This window comes from Scyliorhinus torazame, chromosome 2, assembly GCF_047496885.1.
Source record: "Scyliorhinus torazame isolate Kashiwa2021f chromosome 2, sScyTor2.1, whole genome shotgun sequence".
NCBI lineage: Eukaryota > Metazoa > Chordata > Chondrichthyes > Carcharhiniformes > Scyliorhinidae > Scyliorhinus > Scyliorhinus torazame.
In genome coordinates, this window is record NC_092708.1 from 339,908,369 (window position 1) to 339,921,326 (window position 12,958).

Genomic DNA, 12,958 nt, shown 5'->3' on the forward strand with positions numbered 1-12,958 from the left:
GCTACAAGGGCCTCAGCCATAAGAATGACACTGAAATACTGAGCAAACATCATAGGACCACACAGGACCACAAAATGTGACCGTTTTGGAAAGAATTTCACTAAAAAATCCAAACATTCCACAGCATATCACGACAGAATTTAGATTCAAAGGTACTGAACACATTGATTGGGCAATAAAAAATAGAAACTGAATTTAAAGGGAAAAAGTATCAATAAATACAGCTTTTCAAATTTAATGATTTGAATGAATTACTGAAGTGCTATTCTTAATAATACGTATCTTCCATGTTGAATTCCACTTACTAGTCAGTGACAACAGTTTAGAACATTAATGCTTACTGTCAATATCTCAATCAATGAATACATTGCACAATGTTATACTTAACCAAACTGATCAGGAAGGTCCCAAGTTAGATTACTAATCTGTGCTGAGTTTTAATTAAAATCAGCCTGATGCGGTTAAAGGTATTCCATTTACCTCAGAGGCCTAATGTAAGGATGGATTGTTGAAAAGTATGTGAAGCTTGTGGCAAAGAGCAGTAGGGGATGGAAAGCAGAAGGATAATCACAGAGCAATAAACCATTTTGCTGTGATGCTCTTCCCTCATACCAAGTCTAGACTCGCACTAAAAAAATAGCCACATGAGCAAGATATCCAGGGTACTGCCAATAGCCCTGGTACCACACTCGAACACATCTTCACCTTCAGAATAGAGAAGTGACAATTTGAATGAAGTGCTTTGTTACACACCTGTTGGAAGTCTTGCGAAGATGGGGCTGTACTCCCCACCATTACAGATGTAGTGTCAGTATTTATAGATGGCAACACTACTTCAGGAGCTACTTTGCCATTTCTATCACCTCCACCTCCACTGTCCCCAACAATCAGTTTGCCATTGGATTTGTTTGCAGTTCTCTGTTCCTCAGAGACAGAAGCCAGCTGTCCGTGAGATGGGTTGAGTCTGTAATGTCGAGCTAATCCTCCCCTTCCAATATAGGACTTTTCACAAGTGTCACATTTAAACTTTTTGGGTTTGAAAGAGCAAGGCATTGATAGACTTGAATCATCCACTTTTGTTTTCACATCTTCTTCTTCAAAACTGTAATCGGAATAATCATCAGAGTCCGACTGATGGCCCTCTGCCAAATCTTCAGTTTTTATAAACTTGTAGTCTTTTACTTTGTATTTTGGTGGTCGCGATATTCGGCCAGATCGCGTTTTAATCTTCACAGGTTTTTTCTCCTTTGATTTATCAATGGATTCAGGCTTCTTGGCATGGCTGGAGGAAATTGAATTTGCTACAGCTGCTGTGATGGCAGATATACTGCTAGTTACAGTATTAGTCAAAATGCCAGACTGTCCACTGATGCTCACTGCAGGAATTACACGAATAGAGTTTACGGGTGCAAGTGGAGGAGGCTGGCGCTGAACAAGTAGCTGAATTGGAGGTTCAGAAGAGCTGTGCAAAATATATTGTTGTGGCCCAGATGTTGAAATTGGCTGTATTCTAATGATTTGAGGTCCAGAAATATTAACTCCCCCTGAAACAGCGGTTCTTTGGTTAGCCCGCTGACCAGATGCTGCTATTTTGGGCTGCACTACTGCTAGAGGCGGCATAGGCCGATCTTTTTCCTCCTGCGGCTGGACTGTCTGTATATGAACTTGGACAGTTTCTAGTTGATGCTGTAAGAAAGTAGAGAGAACTTATAGCATTCACTGACTTAAACGTTCACAACTACAGCATAATTATTCAATGAATAGCTGAGCAATAAAGACAAATTCCGTGCTGAATGAGCTTATTTCAGTCAGTATACAACAAAAACCTATGCCTTCAAATACATTATGATCTTGTGAATATTAAGCATTAAAAAGTATGATTCCATAAAAATTCAATTGCTTAGGCAGTGAGTCACTAAGCCATATGGATCAGGAAGATTCTAGATTTGATCCTTAATCTGCCATGATTTAGCAAAGCCATCTCGGGTATTTGCAGAGTAACAAGCCTACCTATAAGGAGGAGGCAATAAAAGTAAATAGTTGGCAGCCAGGATCCCACACCTGACCATTATCCAACAACCACTGTTGGAGCTGAACTGCTCGGCTGAACTGCACGGTCATGTTGGAAATGTACTGCACTGCATGAAGTCAAATAGGTCACTAACATTTGCTCTCTAGCTCAGAAGAATAGCCACATAGACAAGGTACAAGATGGTGCCAATGCTTACTGAAACATATCCCAGAAATTAATTAATGCCTTCATCAGATGAGGGGAGAAAATAAGAAAAACAATAGGTTCTATTAGCAATGAGTCAGAGTGCTTGCTATTAGAAAAATAAAAGCCAGATTTGTATATACCAGAACAAGATGAATAAACAAGAACAATAGGAAGAATATTTGCTGGACATAAAGTTTTATGTATTTAGAAAATATATTTTGTAGATTACATTGAAATACAAAGACATGAACCACATGAATTAAAGCTCAATTTTAGAGTACGGTACAGGTAGTTACATTTTTAAACATGGAAACCAGCACATCATAGGTTATTTCACTTCATACAAAAATCTAAATAATTTCAAATTCTCCTCAAAATTATACAGCTTGGGTAGCACAATCGTATAACTGACCAGGCTCACCAAGAGGTTGGAATGGGGTGAAGTAAAACACATGCTGGGAAATTAAAATTAAGAAAATGAAATCAAAAACAAAATTAAAAATAAAATGTAACAGGTAAAATCATACTTCGGAAAATGTGCACCTTTCGGCACATTCTCATACATTTCAACTTAACGAAGGAAAGCTGCAGTAGTCACGTTTCAAAATTCAACAAAAAATTAACTTTTGCGTTCACTATACAAATGCTCAATCTGAATTGGTCAAATAAAGTTAAAAGCAGAGCAGCATTTCTGCTCTCCTAACATAGCTACAAATTTATGGGAACATAGAACATAGAACATAGAACAATACAGCGCAGTACAGGCCCTTCGGCCCACGATGTTGCACCGAAACAAAAGCCATCTAACCTACACTATGCCATTATCATCCATATGTTTATCCAATAAACTTTTAAATGCCCTCAATGTTGGCGAGTTCACTACTGTAGCAGGTAGGGCATTCCACGGCCTCACTACTCTTTGCGTAAAGAACCTACCTCTGACCTCTGTCCTATATCTATTACCCCTCAGTTTAAAGTTATGTCCCCTCGTGCCAGCCATATCCATCCGCGGGAGAAGGCTCTCACTGTCCACCCTATCCAACCCCCTGATCATTTTGTATGCCTCTATTAAGTCTCCTCTTAACCTTCTTCTCTCCAACGAAAACAACCTCAAGTCCGTCAGCCTTTCCTCATAAGATTTTCCCTCCATACCAGGCAACATCCTGGTAAATCTCCTCTGCACCCGCTCCAAAGCCTCCACGTCCTTCCTATAATGCGGTGACCAGAACTGTACGCAATACTCCAAATGCGGCCGGACCAGAGTTCTGTACAGCTGCAACATGACCTCCCGACTCCGGAACTCAATCCCTCTACCAATAAAGGCCAACACTCCATAGGCCTTCTTCACAACCCTATCAACCTGGGTGGCAACTTTCAGGGATCTATGTACATGGACACCTAGATCCCTCTGCTCAGCCACACTTTCAAGAACTTTACCATTAGCCAAATATTCCGCATTCCTGTTATTCCTTCCAAAGTGAATCACCTCACACTTCTCTACATTAAACTCCATTTGCCACCTCTCAGCCCAGCTCTGCAGCTTATCTATATCCCTCTGTAACCTGCTACATCCTTCCACACTATCGACAACACCACCGACTTTAGTATCATCTGCAAATTTACTCACCCACCCTTCTGTGCCTTCCTCTAGGTCATTGATAAAAATGACAAACAGCAACGGCCCCAGAACAGATCCTTGTGGTACTCCACTTGTGACTGTACTCCATTCTGAACATTTCCCATCAACCACCACCCTCTGTCTTCTTTCAGCTAGCCAATTTCTGATCCACATCTCTAAATCACCCTTAATCCCCAGCCTCCGTATTTTTTGCAATAGCCTACCGTGGGGAACCTTATCAAACGCTTTGCTGAAGTCCATATACACCACATCAACTGCTCTACCCTCGTCTACCTGTTCAGTCACCTTCTCAAAGAACTCAATAAGGTTTGTGAGGCATGACCTACCCTTCACAAAGCCATGCTGACTATCCCTGATCATATCATTCCTATCTAGATGATTATAAATCTTGTCCCTTATAATCCCCTCCAAGACTTTACCCACTACAGACGTGAGGCTCACCGGTCTATAGTTGCCGGGGTTGTCTCTGCTCCCCTTTTTGAACAAAGGGACCACATTTGCTGTCCTCCAGTCCTCTGGCACTATTCCTGTAGCCAATGATGACATAAAAATCAAAGCCAAAGGTCCAGCAATCTCTTCCCTGGCCTCCCATAGAATCCTAGGATAAATCCCATCAGGTCCCGGGGACTTATCTATTTTCAGCCTGTCCAGAATTGCCAACACCTCTTCCCTACGTACCTCAATGCCATCTATTCTATTAGCCTGGGGCTCAGCATTCTACTCCACAACATTATCTTTTTCCTGAGTGAATACTGACGAAAAATATTCATTTAGTATCTCGCCTATCTCTTCAGACTCCACACACAATTTCCCATCCCTGTCCTTGACTGGTCCTACTCTTTCCCTAGTCATTCGCTTATTCCTGACATACCTATAGAAAGCTTTTGGGTTTTCCTTGATCCTTCCTGCCAAATACTTCTCATGTCCCCTCCTTGCTCGTCTTAGCTCTCTCTTTAGATCCTTCCTCGCTACCTTGTAACTATCCATCGCCCCAACCGAAACTTCACACTTCATCTTCACATAGGCCTCCTTCTTCCTCTTAACAAGAGATTCCACTTCCCTGGTAAACCACGGTTCCCTCGCTCGACGCCTTCCTCCCTGTCTGACCGGTACATACTTATCAAGAACACGCAGTAGCTGATCCTTGAACAAGCCCCACTTATCCAGTGTGCCCAACACTTGCAGCCTACTTCTCCACCTTATCCCCCCCAAACATGTGTTTCAGCAGCAAGGATTCTGACCCTCTGAAGGGAGACAAAGATAAAACAATTGATTCCACATTTTAAAAACAAGTCTTTTGCGTGCACGCCTATTAAATTTTTAAATTATAGATAAACTTTGATAATTTCTCGAAAAGTGTCCTGGAGAACTATGAAATGAAAATAAAGCACAGGAAACCTCATGCCCAATTTCATGCTAATTTTAACTTGCTTGGTTCCAGGATTTTGTAACTGCACTACTATAAATAAACAGCTTGGGCATTTAAAAAAGAGAAATCTCCATAAACAAGCTGTAAAAGTTGCAATTTGAAGACTAAGAAAATTCATGCGCAGTCAAATATGGTGCTATAGTTTGTTACAAGACTTTAAAGTTTTAAAAACTGACACTCCGATTGTTCCCGAATGTCTAATGTCATGTGATCACTTGCATTACACTAACATGACTCTACAGTACTGTAAAGTTGATTTTCCACATGCAGAGGAACTTAACCCATAAAAATATTGAATCCAATTCTTGAAAACAAAAGCTTGTCTGTTAGAGCCATTCTGAATTGGATGAACCAGAATAAGTATGTCACGCAGCATTATATTTAGTAAATCATTGAATGACAATTACAACTAAAACTGTAAAGAATCATCCTTTAGCTCCTCAAGACAAAATTCATGCTGGGCAAGAAAGGTCAGTTCCTTAAAAAGAATTATAAAAATATTTCTTATGCGTGTATGTTGTGCAAACTCGTTGCTCTTCAGATGGGTTTTCAAAGGAATTATACTAGAGTAACCCTTCCTTGACCTCCTACATATTCTTCACAATATTATTCAATGCAAGTCACTACAAATGTTCTGATAACTGTGAAATTGAAATAGCAGTGCACTGACAATACAAATGTGATAAAAAATATAACCACCCAGTTTTGAGTGTCTGCATGTTGTGTACTCTTTTGTGATAACAAAATAACACTGTCTAACAAATCAAAATTACTGATAATTCCTTGAAAGATTTAGATGACTTTGCAAAAGTTCACATTTCGACTAACTCTGGTGCAAAGTTCTTCACAATATTTACATTTTTTTTAATGTGTTCACAGGACATGAGCAACGCTGGCTAGACCAGCATTTATTGCCTCTCGCTAATTGCTATCAAGGAGGCAGAGTCACCTTCTTGAACTGGTGTAGGTACATCCACAGTGCTGTTGGTAAGAGAGTTCCAAGATTTTGACCCAGTCACAGTGAACGTACAGTATCATAGTTCCAACTCTGGATTTGGAAGGGAACATTCAGGTAGTTGTTCCCATGTGCATGCTGCCCTTGTTCTTCTAGGTGGTACAGGTCACAAGTTTGAAAAGTGCTGCATTGCATTTTGTATGTGGTAAACACTGCTGCTACTGTGTGCTAATGCTGTGAGGGAATGAACATTTGAGATGGTGGGTGGGGTGCGAATCAATTGACTATTTTGTCCTGGATGTTGCCAAGTTTCTTGATTGGTATTGGTGCCACACTCCTCTAGACAAGCAGGGAGTACTACATTCACACTTCTAACTTTGTAGCTGCTGGACAGGTTTTGGGGAGTCAGGAGGAGAGTTATTTGCTGCATAATTCTCAGTTTCTGATCTGCTCTTGCAGACTGCTCCAGTTCAGTTTCTAGTCAATGGTGACCCCAATGATGTTGACGATGGGACATTCAGTGATGGTTATGCCATGGAATGCCAAGGGTCAGATTCAATAAGAGAATAGCCGTTGTGGTTTTGATTCTTGCAACCAAGTTGCAATAACTGATGAGAACTAACCACAGCAGAATTGGCTATTGGGAGCACTTCTAATCGATCCCTCATGAATTTTACATTTCCATTTTAAGTTGTCACCAATTGTGGTTTATTTTTGCCCCAGGTACATGATTGAAGAAACACAATAATGATATTTTGTCAGCTGTAACTCTTTTGGGGAGAGAAATAAAGATATATTGAACATCTGATTTGGTCTACTATGAATTTTTCACCAATGGTGGAGCAAATAAAACAAGACGATGATCAAGAGGTGAGAATTAGAGCACAGATATCTCAAAAGGTTGTGGGGCTGGAGGAGATTACAGAGATAGCGAAGGGTGAGACCGTGGAGGGAATTGAAAATAAAGGTGAGGATTTTGAAGTCCAAGATGCTGCTTGACCCAGAGCCAACTTAGGCGAGCGAGCACAGAAATAATACTTGAATGGGGCTTGGTGCAGATTAAGACTTGATCAGCAGGACTTCCGGTTGCGGCGATGACCAGCTAAGCCGCACGTTTTGGCACCTCCCGTTTCAACGGACTTTTGGGCTCTTATCGGGAGCCCCAACGGAAATTTTTTACGCCCAAACCCATTGTGAGGTGACAAAGGAAGAGGTCCCCCCGGGTGTAGATGGAAAGGAGCGACAGCAGTGTCCAGATTGCGGAGGATCCTCTGGAGCAGCGGCAGGGAAGAGAAGGGAGAAGCAAGATGGCGGCCGAGGGAGCCCAGATGGTATGGGGCCCGGAACAGCAGGAGTTCCTCCGACGATGTGTGGAGGAGCTCAAGAAAGAGGTGCTGGCGCCGATGTCACTGGCAATCGAGGGGTTGAAGGAAACACAAAAAGGTCCAGGCGATGGAACTCCGTGGAGTGAAGGCAAAGGCAGCCGAGAACGAAGACGAGATACAGGGCCTGGTGGTAAAAACGGAGACACACGAGGCACTACATAAGAGGTGCATAGAAAGGCTGGGAGCCCTGGAGACCAGCTCGAGGAGGAAGAATCTAAGGATTTTAGGTCTCCCTGAAGGGACAGAGGGGGCTGATGCTGGGGCGTATGTGAGTACGATGCTCCATACTCTAATGGGAGCTGAGGCCCCAACGGGCTCCCTGGAAGTGGAGGGAGCGTACCGGGTCCTCGTGAGAAGACCAAAGGCAGGGGAAACACCACAAGCAATAGTGGTGAGGTTCCACCGCTACAGGGACAGGGAGATGGTCCTGAGTTGGGCTAAGAGGACACGGAGCAGCAAGTGGGAGAACGCGGTGATACGCGTATATCAAGATTGGAATGCGGAGGTGGCGAGAAGGAGGGCGAGCTTCAATCGGGCCAAGGCGGTGCTCCATAGGAAGAAAGTCAAATTTGGGATGCTGCAGCCGGCAAGATTGTGGGTCACACACCAGGGCAAACACCACTACTTCGAGACGGCGGAGGAGGCATGGACATTCATTCAGGAAGAGAAATTGGACTAGACTTGAGAAATTGATGTCTGGAGAGAGGTAGCGAGGTGGTGGCACAGAAATGTAAAGTGGGGAGAGGGGAGGGCTAATATGTAAGAATGTTGGACAGGGAATTCCCCCCCCCTTAGCCGGGGGGGGGGGATTGATTAACTGGGTTGCTGCTGCTAAGGGTAAGGGGGAGCTGATACGAGACGAGGTGGTCGGGACGGGAGGGCGCCGTCTGGGGGACAGACGGGTGCGTGAGACCTGGGTGAGGAGCTGGTTTAAAAAAGGGGATGACTAGTCGACGAGGGGGGGGGGGGGGGGGGGGGGTAAATGGCCCCCCAACCCGACTGATCATGTGGAATGTGAGAGGTTTAAATGGGCCGATTAAGAGGGCAAGGGTCTTTGCGCACTTAAAGAGACTGAAGGCGGACGTGGTTATGCTCCAGGAGACGCACCTGAAATTGGCGGATCAGGTTAGACTGAGGAAAGGATGGGTGGGACAGGTATTCCACTCAGGGTTAGATGCGAAAAACAGAGGGGTGGCAATACTGGTGGGGAAACGGGTATCGTTCGAGGCTAAGACCATAGTGGTGGATAGTGGGGGCAGGTACGTACGTGATGGTGAGTGGTAGATTGCAAGGGGAGGCAGTGGTGCTGGTGAACGTATACGCCCCGAACTGGGATGACGCGGGATTCATGAAGCGAATGCTGGGACGTATCCCGGACCTGGAGGCGGGAAGCTTGGTAATGGGGGGGGATTTTAACACAGTGCTGGACCGGTCCAGATCCAGGACCGGGAGAAGGCCGGCAGCGGCCAAGGTGCTTAAGGGATTTATGGAGCAGATGGGAGGGGTAGATCCGTGGCGATTTGCTAGTCCAATGGGGAAAGAGTTTTCCTTCTTCTCCCACGTCCATAAAGTATACTCCCGGATACTTTTTTGTCTTGGGAATGGGCGCTGATCCCGAAAGTGGCAGGAACGGAGTACTTGGCTATAGCCATTTCAGATCACGCCCCACATTGGGTGGATCTGGATCTAGGAGAGGAAAAGGAGCAGCGCCCACTTTGGAGATTAGACATGGGACTACTGGCGGATGAGGGGGTATGCGGAAGGGTGAGGGGATGCATCGAAAGATACCTGGAGGTTAATGATGGTGGGGAGGTCCAGGTGGGGGTAGTATGGGAAGCACTGAAGGCGGTGGTTAGAGGCGAGCTGATTTCCATTAGGGCCCACAAGGGGAAACAAGAGAGTAAAGAAAGAGAGAGATTGGTTGGGGAAATTCTGAGGGTGGATAGGCAGTATGCGGAGGCCCCGGATGAAGGGCTATACAAGGAAAGACGAAGACTACAGACGGAGTTTGACCTGCTGACCACGGGAAAGGCGGAGACGCAGTGGAGGAAGGCACAGGGGATACAATATGAATATGGGGAAAAGGCGAGTCGGCTGCTGGCCCAACAACTTCGAAAGAGGGGGGCGGCGAGAGAGATCGGAGGAGTTAGGGACGAAACGGGAAAGATGGAGCAGAGAGCAGGGAAAGTGAACGAGGTGCTCAAGGCGTTTTATGAGAGGTTGTATAAGTCCCAACCCCCGGACGGGAAAGAGGGAATGATACACTTTTTGGACCAGCTGGAGTTCCCGAGGGTGGAGGAGCAGGAGGTGACAGGTCTTGGGGCGCAGATTGAGGTGGAGGAGGTGATCAAAGGAATTGGGAATATGCAAGCAGGGAAGGCCCTGCGACCAGATGGGTTCCCGGTGGAATTTTACAGGAAGTATATGGACCTGCTGGCCCCGCTTCTGGCGAGAACCTTCAATGAGGCTAAGGAAAGGGGGACATTACCCCCGACAATGTCGTTAATTCTGAAACGAGACAAAGACCCGCTGCAGTGCGGGTCATACAGGCCCATCTCCCTCCTAAACGTAGATGCCAAGCTGCTGGCCAAAGTGATGGCGACAAGGACAGAGGAGTGCGTCCCAGGGGTGGTACATGACGACCAGACAGGGTTTGTTAAAGGGAGACAATTGAACGCCAATATACGAAGGTTGCTGGGGGTGATGATGATGCCCCCACCGGAGGGGGAAGCAGAGATAGTGGTGGCAATGGATGCAGAGAAGGCATTCGATAGAGTGGAGTGGGACTATTTGTGGGAGGTGCTGAAGAGATTTGGGTTCGGGGAGGGGTTCATTAGATGGGTTAGACTCCTCTACGGGGCCCCAGTGGCAAGCGTTGTTACAAATACGCAAAGATCGGGTTACTTCCAGTTACATAGGGGTACAAGACAGGGGTGCCCCCTGTCCCCGTTACTGTTCGCGTTGGCAATTGAGCCATTGGCCATAGCGCTGAGGGACTCTAAGTGGAGGGGGGTGCTTAGAGGGGGAGAGGAACATCGAGTGTCACTGTATGCAGACGATTTACTGCTATATGTGGCGGACCCAGTAGAGGGGATGCCAGAGGTAATGCAGATACTCAGGGAGTTTGGAGAGTTCTCGGGATATAAATTAAATATGGGAAAGAGCGAACTTTGTGTGATGCACCCCGGGGAACAGGGCAGGGGAATAGATGCTCTGCCGCTGAGGAGAGTGACAGGAAATTTTCGATACCTGGGGATTCAGGTGGCCAGGAACTGGGGAACCCTACACAAACTTAACCTGACGTGACTGGTAGAGCAGATGGAGGACTTTAGGAGGTGGGATATGGTGCCCGTGTCATTGGCGGGCAGAGTACAGGCGGTCAAGATGGTGGTCCTCCCGAGGTTTCTTTTCGTGTTTCAGTGCCTCCCCATCCTGATTACGAAGGCCCTTTTTTTAAAAATAGATAGGAGCATTACGAGCTTTGTATGGGCGGGAAAGACCCAGAGGGTAAAGAGGGGGTTCCTGCAGCGCAGTAGGGACAGAAGGGGATTGGCACTGCCGAGTCTGAGTGACTACTATTGGGCCGCTAATGTGTTGATGGTTTGTAAGTGGATGAGGGAAGAGGAAGGGGCGGCGTGGAAAAGGCTGGAGATGGCGTCCTGTAAGGGAACAAGCCTGAAAGTGCTGGCGACGCGACCGTTCTCCCCGAAAAGGTACACCACAAACCCAGTGGTGGTGGCGACCTTGAAGATCTGGGGGCAGTGGAGCCGACACAGGGGAGTGACAGGTGCCTCGGTGTGGTCCCCGATAAGGAATAACCATAGGTTCGTCCCGGGGAGGATAGATGGGGGAATTTCAATGTTGGCAGCGAGCAGGAATTAGGAAGTTGAAGGACCTGTTTGTGGACGGGACGTTTGCGAGTTTGGGAGCATTGGAAGAAAAATATAAGTTGCCACCAGGGAACGCTTTCCGATACATGCAAGTGAGGGCATTTACGAGGCAACAGGTGAGGGAATATCCGCAGCTCCCGACGCAAGGGATCCAGGATAGAGTGATTTCGGGGGTATGGGTTGGAGAAGGTAAAGTGTCGGAAATATACAGGGAGATGAGAGACGAGGGGGAGAAGATGGTAGAGGAGCTGAAGGGAAAATGGGAAGAGGAGCTGGGGGAAGAGATTGAGGAGGGGCTGTGGGCAGATGCCCTAAGCAGGGTAAATTCCTCGTCCTCGTGTGCCAGGCTTAGCCTGATTCAATTTAAGGTTCTACACAGGGCGCATATGACGGGAGCAAGACTGAGCAGATTTTTTGGGGTGGATAGGTGTGGGAGGTGCTCGGGAAGCTCGGCGAACCACACCCACATGTTCTGGTCGTGTCCGGCACTGCACGAGTTCTGGGTGTGGCAAGAGTGGTCTCAAAGGTGGTGGGGGTCCTGGTCAAACCAAGCTGGGGGTTAGCTATATTTGGGGTTGCAGAAGAACCGGGAGTGCAGGAGACGAAAGAGGCCGACGTTCTGGCCTTTGCGTCCCTAGTAGCCCGGCGAAGGATTCTACTCATGTGGAAAGAAGCAAAGCCCCTAGGCTTGGAGGCCTGGATAAACGACATGGCAGGGTTCATAAGACTGGAGCGAATAAAATATGCGTTAAGAGGATCGGCTCAGGGGTTCACCTGAGAGAGGGGGGGGGGGGGGGGTATTATCCCGTGGTTTTGTTTTTTGCCAGTTGTTGATATTTGCTTTTTGTTTATCTCTTTTTTTTCATTTGGTGTTAGTTTAATATATTATTTAAATAACGTTTAATGCATATTCCTTTATTAAGTTGTAAAAACGGAAAATCTCTGTTTGAAAAATGTCAATACAATATAGTTTTTTAAAAGAAGACTTGATCAGCAGAGATTTGGATGACCTCAGGTTTACGGAGGATAGAATGTGGGAAATCAGCCAAGAGTGCATTGTAATAGTCTAATCTATAGGTAACAAAAACATGAACATAGGTTTCAGCAGATAAGCGGAGTCAGGGAGAGGTGATGTTACAGATGATGGGCAGCACGGTAGCACACGTGGCTAGCACTGTGGCTTCACAGAGACAGGGTCCCAGGTTCGATTCCATGCTGGGTCACTGTCTGTGCGGAGTCTGCACACTCTCCCAGTGTCTGCGTGGGTTTCCTCTGGGTGCGCCGGTTTCCTCCCACAGTCCAAAGATGTGCAGGTTAGGTGGATTGGCTATGCTAAATTGCCCTTAGTGTCCAAAAAAGGTTAGGAGGGGTTATTGGGATCGGGTGGGAGTGTGGACTTAAATGGGTCGGTGCAGACTCGATGGGCCGAATCGCCTCCTCCT

At 46.3% G+C, this 12,958-nt stretch overlaps 1 protein-coding gene across 1 annotated transcript in view; it reads right to left on the reverse strand.

The window, feature by feature from the left end:
* Positions 1-12,958, reverse strand: part of znf839 (zinc finger protein 839) — a 55,840-nt gene that overhangs the window by 35,723 nt on the left and 7,159 nt on the right. Inside the window, exon 2 of the mRNA XM_072490438.1 lies at positions 754-1,686. Within this exon, the coding sequence (XP_072346539.1) occupies positions 754-1,686 (933 nt within the window). The remainder of the gene's footprint in view (positions 1-753; positions 1,687-12,958) is intronic.